At 43.9% G+C, this 18,413-nt stretch overlaps 1 protein-coding gene across 2 annotated transcripts in view; it reads right to left on the bottom strand.

Moving 5' to 3' along the window:
• Positions 1 to 4,363: 4,363 nt before the first annotated feature.
• Positions 4,364 to 18,413, bottom strand: part of FRMD5 (FERM domain containing 5) — a 334,173-nt gene continuing 320,123 nt past the window's right edge. Inside the window, exons 9-15 of one of the 2 annotated variants that reach the window (XM_081288807.1) lie at positions 16,958 to 17,021; positions 16,338 to 16,429; positions 12,629 to 12,703; positions 11,987 to 12,055; positions 10,875 to 10,981; positions 5,023 to 5,366; positions 4,364 to 4,843 (exon numbers count right to left, since the gene is read on the bottom strand). In XM_081288807.1, the coding sequence (XP_081144933.1) occupies positions 4,796 to 4,843; positions 5,023 to 5,366; positions 10,875 to 10,981; positions 11,987 to 12,055; positions 12,629 to 12,703; positions 16,338 to 16,429; positions 16,958 to 17,021 (799 nt within the window). In that variant the 3' untranslated portion in view covers positions 4,364 to 4,795. Of the gene's footprint in view, positions 5,367 to 10,874; positions 10,982 to 11,986; positions 12,056 to 12,628; positions 12,704 to 16,337; positions 16,430 to 16,957; positions 17,022 to 18,413 lie in introns of both variants that reach the window. The other variant, XM_081288806.1, reaches the window with a different exon arrangement.

Below are 18,413 nucleotides of genomic sequence, written 5' to 3'. Positions count from 1 at the left end.
TTAAGAAATTGTTTTCTGGGCTGGGGATATGGCTGAAGCGGTAGTGCGCTCGCCTGGCATGCGTGCGGCCCGGGTTCGATTCTCAGCACCACATACCAACAAAGATGATGTGTCCGCCGAGAACTAAAATAAATAAATAAATATTAAAAAAAAAAAAAAGAAATTGTTTTCTCAGAAGTTAATGGTAATTTCAATGGGCCTACTGTTGGGAAGAGGGGTTGCTAAATCAGTGACTAATATTACTGTGTAATATCAGCTTTTTCCATTGTTCTTCATTGCCAAAGTACTACTGAAAGATTTGTAAGTAAAAGCTTAGACAATATGTTTGAATTATAAGAATTAGGAAATATTATCTTCTCATAATTGTATAGCAAAGAAATAAAGTATTTTCCTTGAACAATTTTTTTCTAAGCAATTTTCTCTGTAATTAAATTTAAGTGTTCTGAGACTTAGTTTATTAGTAGGTTATGGGTGTTTATAAAGAATGGGAGTTGTGTTTTCTGGGTGTTATGATACAAGCATTGGTAAGTGTGATGGAAACATTAATTTACAAAATGGAAAGTAAAGCTAAATGAGGTTGAATTATGTCTGAACTGTTTAGGAAAACAGTAAAGGAAGGCTTTAAGCTTCCTTTCCCTTTTTCTATACCAATTAATTTCATAGTTTCCAGAGTGGTTAGTTCTGTGGGAATTGTTCTTTTTAAGATGCTGAAAACTACTCTTGATCAAATTAGTACCATCATTTAAGCTTTGAATACTTGGTAGTAATGGGGGGGGTCCTCTGCAATAAACACAAGAAAATTCCTGACTTTTGTGGTTTCTTTTGCCATTGCAGCATCATAAACTGCTATTTATATCCAGTTTCACTTAGTAGAGTTATACCTTCTTGAGGCAACACAGGAAGGACGGAGAATGAGTAGGCACTTGTTTCTTGGTCATAAGCTTTATAACAGAGTAATTGTGTACATCTAGACAGCACATAAAGAAAAACTGCCTCCCTTAAACTGTCTGTAATGTAATTTCTCGAGTCTGGTTTACAGCTGTGTGGCTTCTGTAATTATATGTGTATTATGATTGCTCCTTTCCTTTGGGATAAACTTTTGCTGTCAGTTTGAACTTTTGGATTTCTCCTAAACTCATAAGCTCTGAGTTCCCGTGGAGCTGTTTGCTTTGAGGTGGCCTGCGTTTTTGCTGTTAAGGAGTTGTTCTCATATTGAGTAGACAGAGATGTGGTCAGATTAGGAGTGACCACAGATGATTCGAAATGAACAGAATCTGAATTGCTTCAGTCCTATTTTAGTATTCTGGTCTTTGAATTTCCTTTTCACAGAGAAGATTTGGTGAAGGAAGTTCTTCAGAAAAGCAGCAAGCTTCAGGCTGTGGATACAAAGATTTAACTCCTTCAGCCAGCAAACAGCCATACTAGGTAATCTTGAGAAAACTACTTAAGCTTCATGGTTTTCATTACCAGAACAAGGTCCAATTCACCTCAAATTATTCCACATTTAAAGTTTTTCAGTTTCTAGTCATTTATTCTGGGGTGGGGGGACAATGAGAATTGATGGATATGTTATTTTGTATGATCCAATTGTGAATAGCAGTCAGCTATGTAAATCCTACTGGTAGTATCTTTTTATCTATGTGTTAGTAACTTTTGATACTGTGAGATGGTATATAAGTTAAAAAACAAAGAGCCCACTTTTTCATGGTATTTAATTATTTATTTTAAGTTTAAAAATAATTTTCATGGCACCAATGATTTTATGCTAACTACATACTGCATATGTAGAAAAGAGTACATTGCTTTGAAGGAAAATGTAACTCAAAAGTTTTTGGCACACGAAAGGTTAACAACTATTTTTAAGTGAAACTAAGAAATTCACATTTGCAGGTAGTTTACCCTCTACTGCTTAAAGATGCAGTTTGCTATTCTTCAGAAAGTTATTTCCTCCGAAAGATGATGCTATGGAAACCATTGATTTTTCTACAGTGAGATAAAATGAGAGACATAGTAGAACATGAAAAGCCAGATAAAAAACTTGAACAGTTTTTAATGGTGGGGAGATATCAAAAAAGACTAGTTACCATCATAGGAAGTTTGTTATTCAAGCACAATTTGAAAAGCAAATTGAAGGAAACTTTTCTATCCATATTTTCTGGGAAAAGCCTTAAAAAATCTCAAAAGTTTCTGTTCAGCTGCTAGAAATGGTATGGACTACTGCACTGTTAGAATTCTAGACACAAGTTAACACACCAGGCAATGGGATACTGTATCTCTCTAGTGTGGATGTGAAAGGTCCGAGGCAAGGCTCTCACTCACTGCATAGAGACACCGTGTTCTACAGACTGAGGTAGGAGCACTACACTAGAAGGTAATCTATGTTGCATAAGACAGTAGATATCCAGGTTAACACCAGCTCCCTGTCTCCTGACAGCCTTTTCATCTCTGGGTCTACTTTTCACTTTAGTCCTGTGCTAAATAAAGCCTTTGCTACGTAGATGACAAGTGGCAGTGGCTAGTTGGTTTAAGTGATCCCTAATCTTTACTAGGATCTCCCTCACTTTGTCTCGTCACTTGGTAAGTATGTTTGTGATTCTGCCCAAATTGTTGCTGGTATGAAAATGATCAGATAGGCCCACTTCCATTTTTCGATTTGCCATGTTTTAGCATTCCAGTTCTTGATCTTGCTCATCTTGGCTCCAGACATCTCTGCTGGTTTGTTGTTCAAGCACCCTGTAAACAAGCAACCCTAGTGTTTCCACTGGGAAAAGGCCTAGGTCTTTCACACATGCCAGGAATTGGAGAAGAGCTGACCCTCTTCTGCTCCATAATGGTCAGTTTTATTGTCTAGATCAGGGTTGGCATATTATGGCCCATGGACCAAAATAAGCATACCGTCTTGTTTTTATAGTAGTATTGGAACACGGATATGCTCCTTCATGCACACACAATCCATATTTTTGTGCTATGATGGCAGAGTTGAATAATTGTGACAGAACCAAAAAAAAAAAAAAAAAAAAGGTTTACTGTCTTTACTTTTCAGAAGTTTCCTGAACTGTGGTCTAGATGAAAAAAGTATCTTTCTTTAAAATTAGACAAATCCACTCTCCCCCCTCACCCCTTAGAGCCCTGATTTTTTCATGGTTGTTATATTCTGAACATGGAACTGGTTCTATCATTTCAGGGTACAAAACAGGAGAGATCAAATCAATAAATGACTCTCTCTGTTCTGCTTTTGGGACTGTCCAGCATCATACTGTGTTGGCAGCTGTGTTGGCATATTGTGTGGATCCCAGGAATATGACCACTGATTATGCTCACATAGGTCCTCAGGCCCCAGATGAATTAGAAATCTCTCCCTGAGATGAGAACAAGATCTTGTGTGTGATGGTTTTAAGAGTTGCAGAGCTCGGGCCTAGCGACTCACGTTCACCCTCTGTGGACCTGTGCTTCTGTGAGCATTCAGGGCTTTCCTCAGCAAGGATAAGTACCTTTTTGGAACTTATTTCCTGATGTGGAGGATGACCCTAGGGGGCAGCATTTCTACATCTAAGTGTTGGTCTCTGCCAAGTTCACCTTCTGTCTTTTGTAAGCATCTCTTAGAAATCTTATTTTAAAAGATTCTTTTCCTTGTCCCTTCCAAGGCTGTTTGTTGATCTTGGAATTCTATTTTCTGATGTTTTGCATTCTCAGGATCAGTTTCTTTCTTGCATCCTTTAGTTCATCAGGTTCTATTTTCTTAATCCATAAAGTAAAAACAAAATATGAATAGTTAAGAAAATAACATTTTGCTGTTAAAATATAAATCGAAAGTCTTTTTTTGGGAGGGTTACACTATGTACAAAATAAGCACTGTTTTCTGCATGTCAGCAGTCTCTTGGGTAACTTAGCTCTTGTGTATATAACTACATTTTGTCCAACATTTCTGACAGTACTCTCTCTGGCATCACTGAAGTCATTTAATGCCCCTGGAAAACTAGAAAAGTTTTGAGGTTCTTCAGGAAAAAAAATCAGAGATGTCTCTGTTCATTATACAGAATTCATCGTGATGCCCATCAGGCTCTAGTCTAAGGGGACAGACTTACCCCACCCCTGCTGTGCTGCTGCTGTACCGGTGGTCCCTTCAGATGCCCACTCTGCTCAGATTTGAAAAAAAAAAAAAAAAGGAAAAGAAAATCCAACTCAGACCATCATAAGAAGCAACTTTCCATTTAATCATTCTACATGGATGTTTACTTTTTAAAAAGTTTTGTCTGGCAAGAAAATCTAAACAGTCCCCATTGTCCAGACCCCTGGCCTGCCCCGCTGAGGCTGCAGTGATGTCTCCCAGAACCTGGTGGCACCAGTAGAAAAATACCTGCAGAATAAGAGGACAACAACAGCTCTCTTGTCTTCAACTAGCATCCCATCTGCTAGGAGACACTACTGCAGTAATCGGTAATAGTAAAATAAATTATTTTTATTTGATACTTTCAAAATAATACACATCTATGAAAAATCAAAATTCAAAACCAAAAATTATCCTGCAAAATTGAAAGATGAGAAAGAGTTGCTGAGCCTTTCTTGAAAGAACCTCTGAAGAAAATGAGTTTTCCCAGTTTGTTTAGACAGGGCGTGAGCCTATCCCTTTCTTCTGGGAAATAACCCTCCTAGGCTGCAGTGGACTTTGAGTCATGAAAGGAGGACTTGGTATGTGTGCCGATGGTTCCACGATGGGTCCCATTGCTGGGAATGGGTAGCCGGGCTCCTTGGTCCACCTGGCTAGTTATTGGGAGGAGTCATGCCTTCTCAGGTGTCAATGAGCAGGCTCACCACTGAGCGGATTTTGCAGGCAAACCATCGCCTGAGGGGACAAAAGTATTGATAGTGGAATTGTTCAAACTCTGGGGTCTGGCGGATATCTCGGAAAAAGGCAATGTCAAGGTCAGACTCGGTAAGGATGATCAGGAGGAGGAGCAAAACAAAGAGGAGTCCCATGGTCACAAGGAGCAAACGGAGGACACTTAAAACAAACTTATTCACCTGTTCCTCCTCTGGCCCGCCGTGCCCCTGACACAGGGCCCTCAGCTCTCCTCCAAGGGCCTCCACCTCTGCAGCAGTTGGGGTGCTGGCCTCAGACTCCTTCTCCTCCTCAATGCTGCAGGTGGCTCCATTGATCTGCCGGGAAAGCAGCATCAGCTCCAGACTGTGCTCGGCCACAGGGGTGGGCAGCACGCTATCTGCAGGGCTGTAGGCCTCATCTGCAATCACAGCTACTCGCTCGTTGCTGTCTGCCCGGCTGCTTCTCACGTGAGGCAGAAAGGTGTCTCCGTGGGAAGAAGAACGCACCGGGGTGGAATGGGCACTGTCCCGTAGGGACTCGAGGCCTGGAAAGGCAACAAGAACATGAATAGGCTTTCTGGATCCCAGTGTATACTTGTTTGATTGGATGTACAACCCAGTAGTAGTAGCAGTGGCTACTACGTTGTTTTGACATAGCAAGAAGAGGACAAAAGCAGCAGCAAAAACACAGTGGCCATTTTGGAAGATTTTTCTTTTTGCTCATAGATTTGACTTATTTGTTTAAGATTCTGCTTTTCCTGCCTTGAATTTCTTGGGCCTGGTGTTAGCCCCAGTTAGAGGATCTGAATTTCATTTAGACTGCCCCTGATACAGCACTGAGGCCAGGGTTTAGAAATCTGAAGGCTGCCCTTTGAGTGGAGAATCCTCAGAGGCAGGAATGGGGAAGGGAGGAGGAGAATGTATTCTGCCTACTTGGGCTTCCTTAAATACTGATTGCTAAATACTGTTTATCCTTGTTAACAACCCAGCATGCAAGGTCTTGAGCTCATGAGTCATTTATTAGGAATACTGCTCTTCTGACCCCTAAAACTACTCATCTCTTTTTTCTCTGATGGAAAATTTCTCTCCTTCCAAGATTCCCCCAGGGCTGTTTCTCTGGCAGGGAAAAAAAACAGGAAATGATTATACCCTCAACTGAATAACAGCCACCCAGGCCAGAGCCTTCAGGCTCACATTCACCACATATGAACCACATCAAAGTGTTCCCCAAAAGTGGCTTCTTGTTTCAGGCATGGTGACCTTGCATCTTCCATTCCAGGTCATCTTAGTAGTGCCAAAGTAGCTCTCCTGGATTTTGTGGCCTATGACAAGAAAAGCGAATCCCCTTCTGTTGCTCTGAATAGACCCTGATGCATGCACCAGGTTGACAGACTGAATCAGGTTCCCAGCACACCCAGGGCTGATTAGGCAGTTGTCTGGTTTAGGATTAGCTCTAGAAGCCCAAAGGTCTCTCTTAAAAAGGTGTCAATAACCTTTGCACAGAGTGGCTCCGCTTCCTGGACTCCCTCATAACAGGTAGCCCCCCTGACTAGCTTGGTGGATCCCTTCTCAGCACAGGTGCAGTTAAGGATTCTCCAGAGGAACGAGCCCTGGAATTGGTTCTGAGTAGGGGTGGAAGGTGAGGATGATGGCAGGGCAACCACTATCCATTTTTCTTCCCTTTCCCTCACCATTTGCCATAGCTCTCAACTTCTACTTTCAGAATCTCCTTATGTTCCAGCAGTATGTCATTCATCCTTATGCTAAAATCTTAAATTTATATGTTTTAAACTTTTAAAGCACTTTGGTTTTGTCTTTCAAAAACTCCATGAATTAGAGTGAAATGTTACAAAATTTTCCTGAAGTCATGTGGTTGGTTGCTAATGGCAAACTGAGGGTGGAATCTAAGCCTGTATTTCATGGTGTTACTGATCATGTAGATGGATTCTGGGGGAATTAACACCTGCCTTAGAGATTTAGGTCTTTTTTTTTAAAAATTATTATTGCTATTCTTTTTTAAAAATATTTATTTTTTAGTTGTAGTTGGACACAATACTTTTATTTATCTTTATATGGTGCTGAGGATCGAACCCAGGGCTTTGCACATCTGCTAGGCAAGCGTTCTACCACTGAGCTACATACAACCCCAGCCCCGAGATTTACGTCTTAACTGTACAAGAAACTGTTAGAAAATGACATGAAATAAAGAGCCCTGTCCCTTCTTCCAGAGCTCTTGATGCTCCTTTGACCTTTATTATAACCCAGTATTCTTCTCTGATGCCCCCATTGGCACATGCTACAACAGAAATATGTATCTTGGAGTATGTCATAGGTCACTGATAAAAAGAAACATCAAGGCCCTGGTAGTATGTTGCTGGCTTGGCTTTTTTCCCAAGTACTCCTTTGTCCCCTTTCTCTGCAACCTCAGCACAGGGCACCGATACCCTCTCAAAGGCTTCCCCTCTAACAAGGACAACTCCAACTGCCAGATCTTCCAAAGCATGACCAGCATTGCTGCCAGTAAACACTTCAATGCAAACTTAGCTTGGCCTACAATTAAGCTCTAAGCTGGTTGGGGAAGGACAGAGGCAGACATTGTGACATCAGAGAATAAGTCAGAGAGTCACCAGAAGCCATATTATATTGAGTTATTGGTGCTCTCAGTAAATATAGATAAAAGGTATGCATTTCCAGTAGACTTCCTGGCCAACTATGATTGCTCAGGAAATAATCTTCTCCCCCAACAGATCTCACCTCTAAGGTTGTTATTCCATGTTAGGTTAGTCCTGAATAAGAATTTCAGTTTTCACTATTATAGAAACCACCACCCATCCAGCCCTTCATCAAACTTATTAGTCTGGGGTGGATGGGGTGGGTGCTGTGGGAAGGATCTAGGATAAGGGTGGCACAGCAAAACAGGAGTGCGTCTTTTACCTTGGAGTTGCTTCAGCTGACTCCCCTGCCCAGAAGTGGCTCTCAATGAGCTGGGGGTCACAGTTGTCAGGACCCTACCCTGGAGCCGGGGCCCCATTCTCAGGATGCGCACGCTTAAGGGCCGAAGGCAGTGATTAGTCAACCGGAGCTGAACGCTGACTCTGGTGTGAATCTTAATCAGACTCTTCCCCATGGTGGCCCAGGAAGGTGGATACTTCTTTAGTGGAAACCAGTTGATCTCTTCAGGGAAACCAGCCAGGCAGGGGAGATACAGAGAGGAAAAGGACGGAAAGCCAACTAGGGACAAAGGATTTTCACTGATCCCATGCCACAGCAGCCCCTTAGCAGTGTGTGTCCTGTGTGGAGAGAGAAGGTCTGTTCCCTGAGCTTCATCAGGCTGAACTGCAAGGAAGGAGCAGCTTGGAGAGGCCAACGTTATCAGGGGACTGGATTTAGTACTCAGCAGCACTTAGAGCCATAAAAAGTAATGCTTCCCAGCCTGTAGTTCTTTGCCTGAGGCCCATTTAAGGGCCAACCTCTCAGAGGACGAGGGACAGCAGAGGGCAAGGACCAATCCCAGAGGGTAGGGGAATCAAGATTTTGCCAGGAAATCTAGGATGTACAGACAAAAAGACATTAGGTTTATCCAGGCTACTTGAGTGCAATGAAGTCATGCACTAGCTTTGGGCTTGATGGCTCTGAAGTGTGGGGAGGTGACTCTGGGGCTGGTAAAGGAATGTGTCCCATCTTCTGTTTGCTTCCTGCTGAGTGGTGCCCCAAAGGGCACAATGGATGAAGGGAATCAGCATACTTGAGCCTCATCTCAGTGTCAGTCCTGTGTTGATAAAAGGACTGTTTTTTCTTTTTAAAGGGCCCCTCTTTATTGAGATTAACATAGAATTAGTTTAAAGTAAACCTTATCATGTTTTTGTAATTTTCTTCCATGGCTTTTGGAGATAGCAAGTAAAGCTCCTCCTCTGGAAAAGTCAAATGATTTCTGAGGTACTAATTTATGTGCTCTATGGACTCTAAAAGTGTCGGATGGCTCATGAACCAGTTTCACATGTCCAAGAGTAAGTTCCCTGGGGTTTTGGTTGATTGTGCCCTTCTTCCAAGGCGCTCATTACATCCCTCAAGGCTTCTCCCTGCCCTGGCTGGGTGGAAATATTTTTTATTTCCACAGGCTTGGTAGTCCTGCACTGATAGTCATTTAACTGCTAAAGTCATATTTTTTCCACATCCAGATGAGATGTCCACCTTCTTCTACCTTGTCTCCCCCTTAGGCTGGTGAGGGTCATTCCTACATAGCAGTTCCTACCTACCCAACCTGAGCCAATGAGTCCTATGAGGTGCATGCCTAGGAATATAGGCTGTGCTTGGCTGCTGGTACCCTTGGGTATGGAGTGTGAGGAGCAGGTTGGTTTGGTGAGTACCATGTGGGAGGCTGCTGAGCCATAATCTGCCAACTGAGAAGTTCTATGAGGAGCAATTTTGAGGAAGTACCCTGGCCCTTTGGAGTTTGTCCTCCTTAGCAAGTCCTCCCAACTGCACCTCCCCTGGCATTTTGCAAGCAGGGTGAAGAAATTGGAGAAGGAACCTATGGCTGCAATAGGAGAAAATAGGATCTGTTTCAAAGGAGAAGAAATTCACTTCCCTGAGGTATATACTTCTGAGAAGAGGGACAGCAAGAGCTATGCTCCATTTTCTAGCTCAGCCTAAGATGGAGGGGGTGGGGAGACATAGGAGGCTATGTTGATGATGGTCACATCTCCATAACTCCACAACACACTTGGCAGTTCACAAGGCACTCTCCCACACCCTGCTCCATTCCACAGTGTGGGTGACAGGCTAAGAAGCCACTTGCCCCAGAAAATGCATCGCTGAGCTTCTGTTCAAACCTCCATGTTGATTCCTGCTTAGGGCTTGGCACTGTGCTTGCTGCCTGCCTGCCTTAGGAAGTGCTTTACAGTACTCTTAAAAGTACTTTGCATATATCAATTCCCTTGCCACCCAAGGGACAGGCAAGGAAAATGTCCCTGTTTTATAAATAGCACAACTAAGATAATTGTAATTAATATACAAATAATTAACTTGATGGTGGTCATCTAGTCAGGTTTCTCAGCTTCTGGGATGGAGTTACATACCACAGGCAGGTGATTCATACTTAAGTGATCTTATGACACATCCTAAAAAACTAAATACGAACCAGAGATCCTCCCAGGGGACTAGCAGAGCAACACTTTCCCTAACCTGAGCAGTTTTTCATTTCAGTAACAAGCAACACTCCCACAGAAAGGGCATAGGGCCTTCCCTCTCCAACTTCTACTCCATAATTCCAGGACAGAGAGGTTTGAAGCAGTCTTGCTGTTTGCCATCCTCTGGGGCCTTATAAAACATCATCTTTGAGAATGATAGTCAAATTTTACATCCAGCCTGTGAATAATGAGCCAGGTCCATGGCAACAGATAGAGGGCAATATTCTGAGGACATCTCCTAACTGAACTGACTACCTAGAGAACAGAACAGAGGTTGGCCTCAGATACCAGGGTGCCTAGTTCAGCAGATACACAGAATTTCTCTTCCCACCTCCCCCAAAGGGAGGGAGGAGAGAGGTAGAGCATACTGACTTCCTGAGACAGCAGTAAGTTCACATAGCAATAGCACAGATTTCTGTAACTGAAAGATAAGGTGGTGACAGCTATTGGAAGAACCAAGTTTTTATTTCTTGGTTAACTGTCTCATTAATCCTAATCATACAAGCTGTGGAGACTGGTCAGATCTAGGAAATGAAGGGAAGGCCTCTTGACAGAGCCATTCTCAGAACTGCATGGCACCTGGCAAACTCCACATACAAATCTCCCAAAGGGTTAACCCCATCCACTCAGATCTACACCCCATCCTGGATCATAGTACACAGGCCTGGTAAGACACCCCCTTATCCTGTATCCAGCAGGTGTTCCCATTCTCTGGGTAACAACTTATAACCTGCTGCTGGGCTCTTTCTTCCACAAAACCTACTGTTGTCTCAAATGCAAATTAGCTTCTTTTTCAAGGGCCCTGAACTTGGCCAAGTCACAACACGGAGGGACTCAATATCATCTCCAGGAGCTGAGGCTCACCTTCCATGATGGAGATGTGAACAGCTCTTCTGCGGGTCCTGGGGACACTGCTCAGCCGTGGGCCATGGGTTATAGAAGGACAGCTCCGGCTGGGAACCATCCCTGCTCTGAGGTAAAAGGAAAAGAGAAACCTTTTCACTCAGTGAACAGACAGATGTAGGTGTGAGCTACTAGAATGTTTGCTTGTATTAGGTTTGGGTTCTTTTTATTTTATTTTATTTTTTTATGTAATGCTGGGAATCAAACCCAGGGCCTCACACATGGCAGGTAAGCACTGAGCCACATCCGGAGCCCCTAGATCCTTTAAAAAAAAAAATCTTTAGTACCTTCTCTTTGCTCTTGGCCCTTGGATCCCAATAAGAGGCTCTGCTTCAAACTCTACCACCTCCTTATACCCCAGACTCACCTAAACCTTTCTTTAATGGGGCAGGAGTGGTCCTGGACTGGACTGTCAGGGAATAGAGCCCCAGGTTGAGCAGTATTCCTGAGAATGTACCTGAAGACCAACACTGGTAGCCTCCCCTGACTTCCCCCAGAGGCTGCTGCATGGGGGCTGTATGTGGAGGGGCAGGCAGCAGTGTTCCCATTCCCAGAGGCAAAGGCTGGCCCCAGATCCTAGTGTTCTAGGCTAATCACATTCTTTCTGGGTCTTACCCATTTCTAGGAGATAGGCTACTGGAAATGCATGAATTATGGATATACATGAGGCATGTATCCTGAAACTATTTTAGACCCAGAGTGGCAGGGCTGTGAGGCTATCTCTGGCTTCCTGTAATGGACGGATTCCAGAACCAATGAAATATTGCTGCTTTGTCATATCCTCCTTGGTCTGTGATCAATATCAAGATTTGGGAGAAGAGAAGAGAATCACAGGGAGGTAGCACCTAGGTCTGCATATTATTCGCAAGTAGCCTGGCCCGCTCTTGTTTTTTATCATGGGTTAAAGACTTCTCATTCCTCCAGCTGGGACAAATTTCTTCACCCTTCTGCCCTACTCTCCTCCTCTTTTGGTGGCCATTGTGACCAGGAGCTTCACTCAACGCAAACTACTAGGTCTTTTGAGATTCTGGGATCTGAGTTGGAATGGTTTCGGGGAGCTCCTGGCAACCTACCTGTGTATTTCCGGTGGCTCTCGTTTGATCTTGGCACTCGATTCCATTACTTCCTTTGCAACTCGGCCACTGTAAGTAGTATAATAAAAACAAACAGAAAGAAGTGAGATTGTGTTCTAGGACTGTTACTCTAAGATCTCATGTACTTTGGCTGAATAAGAAAATGGCCTCTTTGGCCTACCCTTTCCCCAATCCTTTGGTCACTGAGAAAGGCTTGCTTGCCAGGATGGAGTTCTAAAGTGTCGTGACATCCTATCTTAAGAGAGTTTTCTCCATCTCTGGGCTCTCTGAGGTCTTCCATTATCATTGAGGAATGATTTCTCATTGCCCAGCATTTCCAGTAACATTAAACAAAAAAACTCTGTATAGACAGTGAGACATTAGGAATCACTGTTTCAGTTCTTATTGGGATGCTGTTGTAAGTTGAAGAAGAGACACATTTAAAACCCTACAGACAAACAGCTGCAGGGAAGGAAAGAAATAGTAAAAGGGTTAGAAGTCAGGAGAATTGGATGGAAACCTCAGGCTGTGCTGAGAGTTCCTCACTTTCTTTGTTCTCAAGGATAAGGCCCACTGAGTGACTATCCGCCAGAGAAGGGTCTGAAAATAGATTCATAATGGTTACTTACTGTCACTATTTACCTGTATCTGAACCGGCTCCCTTTAAAGAATAAATTGCTGCTGGACACTGTGCGGACTTGGCTTGATTTCTCCAGCCTGTAGCAAGGCAAAGTCCAGTGTGACCAATGGCCTAAACCTGCCTCGTACAGGCCAAGGCTGCACATTCCCAGCTCCTTCCAAAGGCCATGTGAGGAAACTTGATTCAAGAAAAAGCCCTGGGTAGCCCACACTTGTCTCAGGACTGGAGGCTGTGCTCACAGCCAGGTGCCCTTCTGTCTCAGGGCCTGACAGTCACATGGAAGCCTATTTTAATGTCAGGAGAGTGAAGGCCCCTGAGAAGGTTTATAGAATTGACCAAGGGAACCCAGGAAACAAATGTTAAGGATAATGGTCTGGTGAAAAGAAGAATGCCATCCTTCTAATCTCAGCCATGCCTTTATTGGCAGTGTGACCTCAGACCAGTCTTTTTATTTTTTTATATTTTGCAGTACTGGGGATTGAACCATGCATGTTAGGAAAGCACCCTCCTACTGAACTACATATCCAACCCTTCTTAAATTTCATTTTTGAGACAGGGTCTTGCTAAATTTCCCAGACAATCTTTGAACTTATAATCCTCCTGCCTCAGCTTTCTGCTGGAATTACTTGCACCACCACACCCAGCCTCAGCCTTCTTCTCTATGAAATGATGGAATTGGGACTATTTGACCTCAGAAGTCCCTTATAGCTCTAGTATCTGATGCTTTGTGTCCTTCTCTGGGTAATTGTGGGTGGAAAAGAGGGTAGGGGCTGCCCTTTCTGTTCCATTTTCCTGCTGGGGAGTCCTAACATGCATTCTCATAATAAAAATTCAGAGACGTCCTGTGGTGAGGAAACCAGCATAATTTCAATAAAAATTCTATCATTTATTTGAATTTGGAGCCATCCTGTTTTCCCCAGATTACCTATTTGACATCACTTTTGAAACTACAGAGAGCTAATGTGGAGCTCTGAGAAGGCCATGGGCACTGGAAAACATCCTCCTGGTGGCTTTGCTGATCCCATTAGTTCTCTCACCCTTAGAAATCGAGGCCTGGACAGAACTGCCCGGGGGGTCTCCAAGACCTGACTGCCGTAAAAGCTTCCCAGGGTGCCTATAGTACTAATCCAGCTGGGAGTCCATCTGGCTCTGACGTCTCTGCCATGATGGGCATTGAGTATTTAAGGAACTGTCTCCACAATCCATGAACAGTTCCTGGAAGACACCACCCCCACCACCCCATCTCAGAGCTCTGTGAGGATTCAGCCTACTTGCCCTCCTGCCTCAACATGTTCTTGAGTCTACCCCAGCTATCTTCAAGGCACTAGGCCATAGGCAAGATGGGGACCTGTGTGTAAGAGATGCTGAAAATGGGCTGAAATGATTGGTTGCTACCAAAGACTTGATGTAACTGGTATCTGACCCAGGCTGGAAGCTTTTAACAATTAGGACATTAAGGAGGCAATGGAAAACTGAAAAATGACCTCAGTTTCTAGTGTGGGTGCAGAGGAAAAACTCAGAAACTGAATTTGGTTACTGGTTTAGAAGCAAACTTCTGTTATGGGCGGTGGAAAACAAAGCTTTAAGAACAGGTGCTGGAGAAAACAAGAGACAAAGAGATTCCTTCTGTTTGTGTTAGACCATTTAGGAGAGAGAGAGAGAGAGAGAGAGAGAGAGAGAGAGAGAGAGAGAGAGAGAGAGAGAGAGAGAGAGAGAGAGAATGCTTCCAAATGTATCATCCCCAGGGCAATGAAAGCTCAGTGCAGAGCCATCTCTGGCTTTCCTCTCTTTGTTGGGGAGACTCAGGGAACCCCATCCTTCCTGTGTTGCTTCTCAGTCCCACAAACAAGAGTTTGCTTCTCAAGTTGCTTCTTTCCAGGTTCATGTAACTGACCAAAGCTGAGCTCTGTCAAAGGCAAAGGGAAGGTGGTGGCAAAAGAAAAAATGTTTGCTTGGCTTTCCATGGAAAGCAGGGACTGAGCAGAAGAATTTGGCCATGCTAAAGTCTCTCCTGAGTGTCCTCTTCATGAGATGAAAGACATCCCCTCAGGTTAGAATTCAGACTGCCTATTCAGTTCATCCTGGTGTTGGTATCAAATGTACAGTATTATTTAACAGTTCAGAAAGCCTGCCCAAGAAACAAGCAGCCTCTGGAGCTGTGGCCCCAGAACAGCAGCAGGTAACAGAGTCTGCTCACTGGGGAGGGGGATGGTGCCCAGTCAGCCCCCGGCAAGTCGGGTCTCTCCAGGATCCTTTAGGGGCATTTGATGATAGCAAGGCTGACCCCAGGTAGAATATACCAACTGTCTTGCCTTGTCCTAATCAAGACACATCTTATTAAAGCACAAATTTCTTTCTTTATTTCTCTCTTTCTTTCTGGCACAGGAAGAAACTCCGGGGTGCTCTATCACTGAGCTACATCCCCAGACCGTTTTATTTTTTTATTTTGAGATAGGGTTTCACTAAGTTGGCCAACCTGGCTTTAAACTTGCAATCTTCCCATGTAGCTAGGATCACAGGCATATGCCACTGCCTGTGGCTCCCTAATGCTTTTATAATCTTATAAAAATTTAAAAAAATCATCTTAAATTTTTTTTTTTTAATTATGTTTGCTTGGAATTGAACACAGGGCCTTATACGTCCCAGGTAAGCATTCTACTAGTGAGCTACATCACCAGCTCGACACTTTTTTTTCAGTACTGGGAACTGAACCCAAGAGTACACTACCACTAAGCTATATTTCCTAGCACTTTTAAAAATTTTTTAATTTTGAGGGACTGGGGTTGTGGCTCAGCGGCAGAGCGCTCACCTAGCGCACATGTGAGGCACTGGGTTCGATTCTCAGCACCACATAAAAACAAATAAACAAAATAAAGGTATTGAGTCCATCTAAAACTAAAAAATAAATAAAATAAAATTTTAAAATTTTGAGACAGAGTCTCACTAAGTTGCTCATGCTGGCCTTGAACTCACAAGTTCACATCCTCCTGCTTAGCCTCTCAGCTGTGTGCTGACATGCCCAGCTCCTGCCACTTACTTTATCAAAGAAAAGTGAACACAAATAACTCATACTTTACAAAATTATTTAGTGAGCACAATTCACCTTTGGCCTAAACCTGGCTTCCCAATAGTGGTTAAGCCCTTGCCCCTCCAGCGACCCCACCCTAGGCTCCTGGGTACTTGGTCTGTTGTTGGCTATACCTTTGGTAGTAACACTACAGGAGGGGCTGGCATCGATCCCAGCTCAGCACTGGGCAACCCACCAAGAGACAGACCTCAGAATTTCTCCAAAGAGTGGGGCTCGGGTATGCTTTGGGTTGTACCTGATCTTTTATCAAACTGTTGTGCTCCAGGCCTTCCAGGGCTCTGAATGATTCAACAAGGAAAGCATGATTCAAATTAAACACCCTTTGTCTACCCCAAAAGGTCATTACTCCATCCTGGAGGCTGTCCAAAGACAGACACCTCTAGGCAGACCCTTGGGCTACTTAGCAGAAACATTCCCTGTCTTTGGCTGTGTACCTGGGGGAGGGGGCGCACAAAGACCCAGAAAGGGGTCTGAGTTTTACTAGGAAGCCAGCCTTGTCATCTCATGTCTCCAAGTCTCCTGTCTCAAGATTTCTCAAGGTTCACATGCCCATTTTTTTCTTAAAAAGCAACCTTTGTGACTTTGCCTCTGATAAAGATGGTCCCCATCATGTGTCTACTCACTTGTAGAAGGCTTGGTTCTCAATTCCACATTTCCAGAGGTGCTTGCAGGCTTCTGGAGTTGGAGCAAAATAAGTGAGAATAATTTTCTTTTCCTGCAAAAAAATTTCACATAGGAATGACTGAGTGTGGATGAAGAAATGAAGGGTGAAGTAGCCGGGAAACTAACCCTTGTGCTGCTGGAAGCCCCCAGCAGCTGGCTAGCTGGAAGAGAAGATCCAGAGGACCCACTGGGGCAGACCTCAAGTTCAGTGCATCACCTAACACCTGGCAAGTCCAATCAGTATAAGTCTCAGCTGTCACAAGTTGATCCAGGAGAGCCATTAGTGAGAAGTGGCATTTGCATCTGGAATTTCCGTATATGGAAAAAGAATCTCACTTTGACTACATTTCCTGGAGGAAGGGATCCCTTGGGTGAAAACTCTGGGTGTCATCAGCATACCTGAGAAAGTATGTGCTCCAGAAGCTTACTACCCTTCATACCTCACCTCCAGGTCTTGACTTGATGTTGGATGAGCATGTGAGTGGCTCAGCTCTACTTGGACCCCATAGACTTGGCCCTAGACTTCAGGAGCCATCGCAGTGCCCCAGCCCTCCCTGAAGAGAAGGAAGCCAGCACTCACCTCTTTCTGACTTACATATAAATAGAAAGTCTTTCCTTCAAATTTCAGCTTGGTCACCTCATTCCTAGAAGCACAAAAAGAGCACCTGTCACCTTGATGTGGGCTGCTGGTTCACAGCTAAGTCTTGTAGATGCACAGCCCACCCCAACTGGAAGGGGCTCCAGGCACAGACACAATTTTAGCCAAAATTAGAACTGAAACAAGACAGCAGCGCAGTGGCCTTAGAGAACAGTTGTTGGAACAGTTCAATCCACAGTTTTCTGGTCAATCACACTATAGTAATAGGGTGATAGGAGGATTTCGGGCTCATCAACAGTGGCTGTAAAAGGGAAACATTTGCATGGAAAGTGAGTCTAGGTAGAGTGTCCGGGTCATTTCAGGATTTGGTTCATAACACAGGTGCATTATCTGGATGGGACTGTCAAATGTAAGATGCCACAGGTAGCTGATGAGGCCAAAGTTCAAGATACAGCAAATAATGAAATACAATGCAACCAGGTTCTGAGGGAGTTGAGTCTTTCAGGTGACTGTGCCACTGGATGGAAAATGCAGTTTAATGCAGACAAATGTCAAACAATCTCAGGGAGGGGGCGGGGCAACATACCAAAGAGAGAGAACAGATTACATGGAACAGTCATGCAGCGTACTGACCAGGAAAGGGGCTTAGGGGTTATTGTAGAAAAATCCTTGAAGCCACCAGCCCAGTGAATGGCTGCAGTAAAAGAGGCAAACAGGATACTGGGGTACGTCACCCGCAGGACAGACACAAATCAGAAGAAGTGACATGGTTACTGTACATGGCACGGCCTAGACCTCATCTCCACACACTGCTTTCAGCCTTGGTTACATTTACAAAGTGAAAAAATTACTGGGGCCTTAGGAGGATGTCCCTGAGAGCCAGAGAACTAGGCCTTGGCATCAGTTGCTGCTCACTTCACTTCTATCTGCCCAGCACAGCTACCTTCAGGAGCCACAGGCCCTCTACCCCTCTCTGGAGTGCCTATTTTTCCGCCCATTTGAGACCCCCTAAGGAGGTCTGATTGTGTAGATCTGCTTCCACTTTGCTTCTTCCTCTTGGTAATTTCTAGGGAGGTCTCCTCAATATCCTAGTAAGTAGAAGAAGGATAGTAAGCACTAAGTACCGAATTTATACCTGGACATACTTCAGGGGACAGATAAATCACTTATTCTTTATGGTCCTGCAAATCATGATTGGGTCAGGATGATATTCTACAACTTCTGACCAGCAGTTCTGACCTAGGACCAGTCACGTAGCATTCCCTCCATGTTTGATTCCCTTTCATTCTCCCTTTTAGTCGGTCAATCATCAATCTCACATACTCACATACACTACATTACATATCCCAAGGTTAATATACAGGCAAGTACACAGATTATTTAGGCTCTATCAAGCAAGATAGAAAATTAAGGGTTTTCTTTTGAGGGTGGGGTTGGG

Source organism: Spermophilus citellus (assembly GCF_964194105.1).
Source record: "Spermophilus citellus genome assembly, chromosome: 4".
Classification (NCBI taxonomy): Eukaryota; Metazoa; Chordata; class Mammalia; order Rodentia; family Sciuridae; genus Spermophilus; species Spermophilus citellus.
This window is presented reverse-complemented; position numbering and strand designations above follow the sequence as displayed.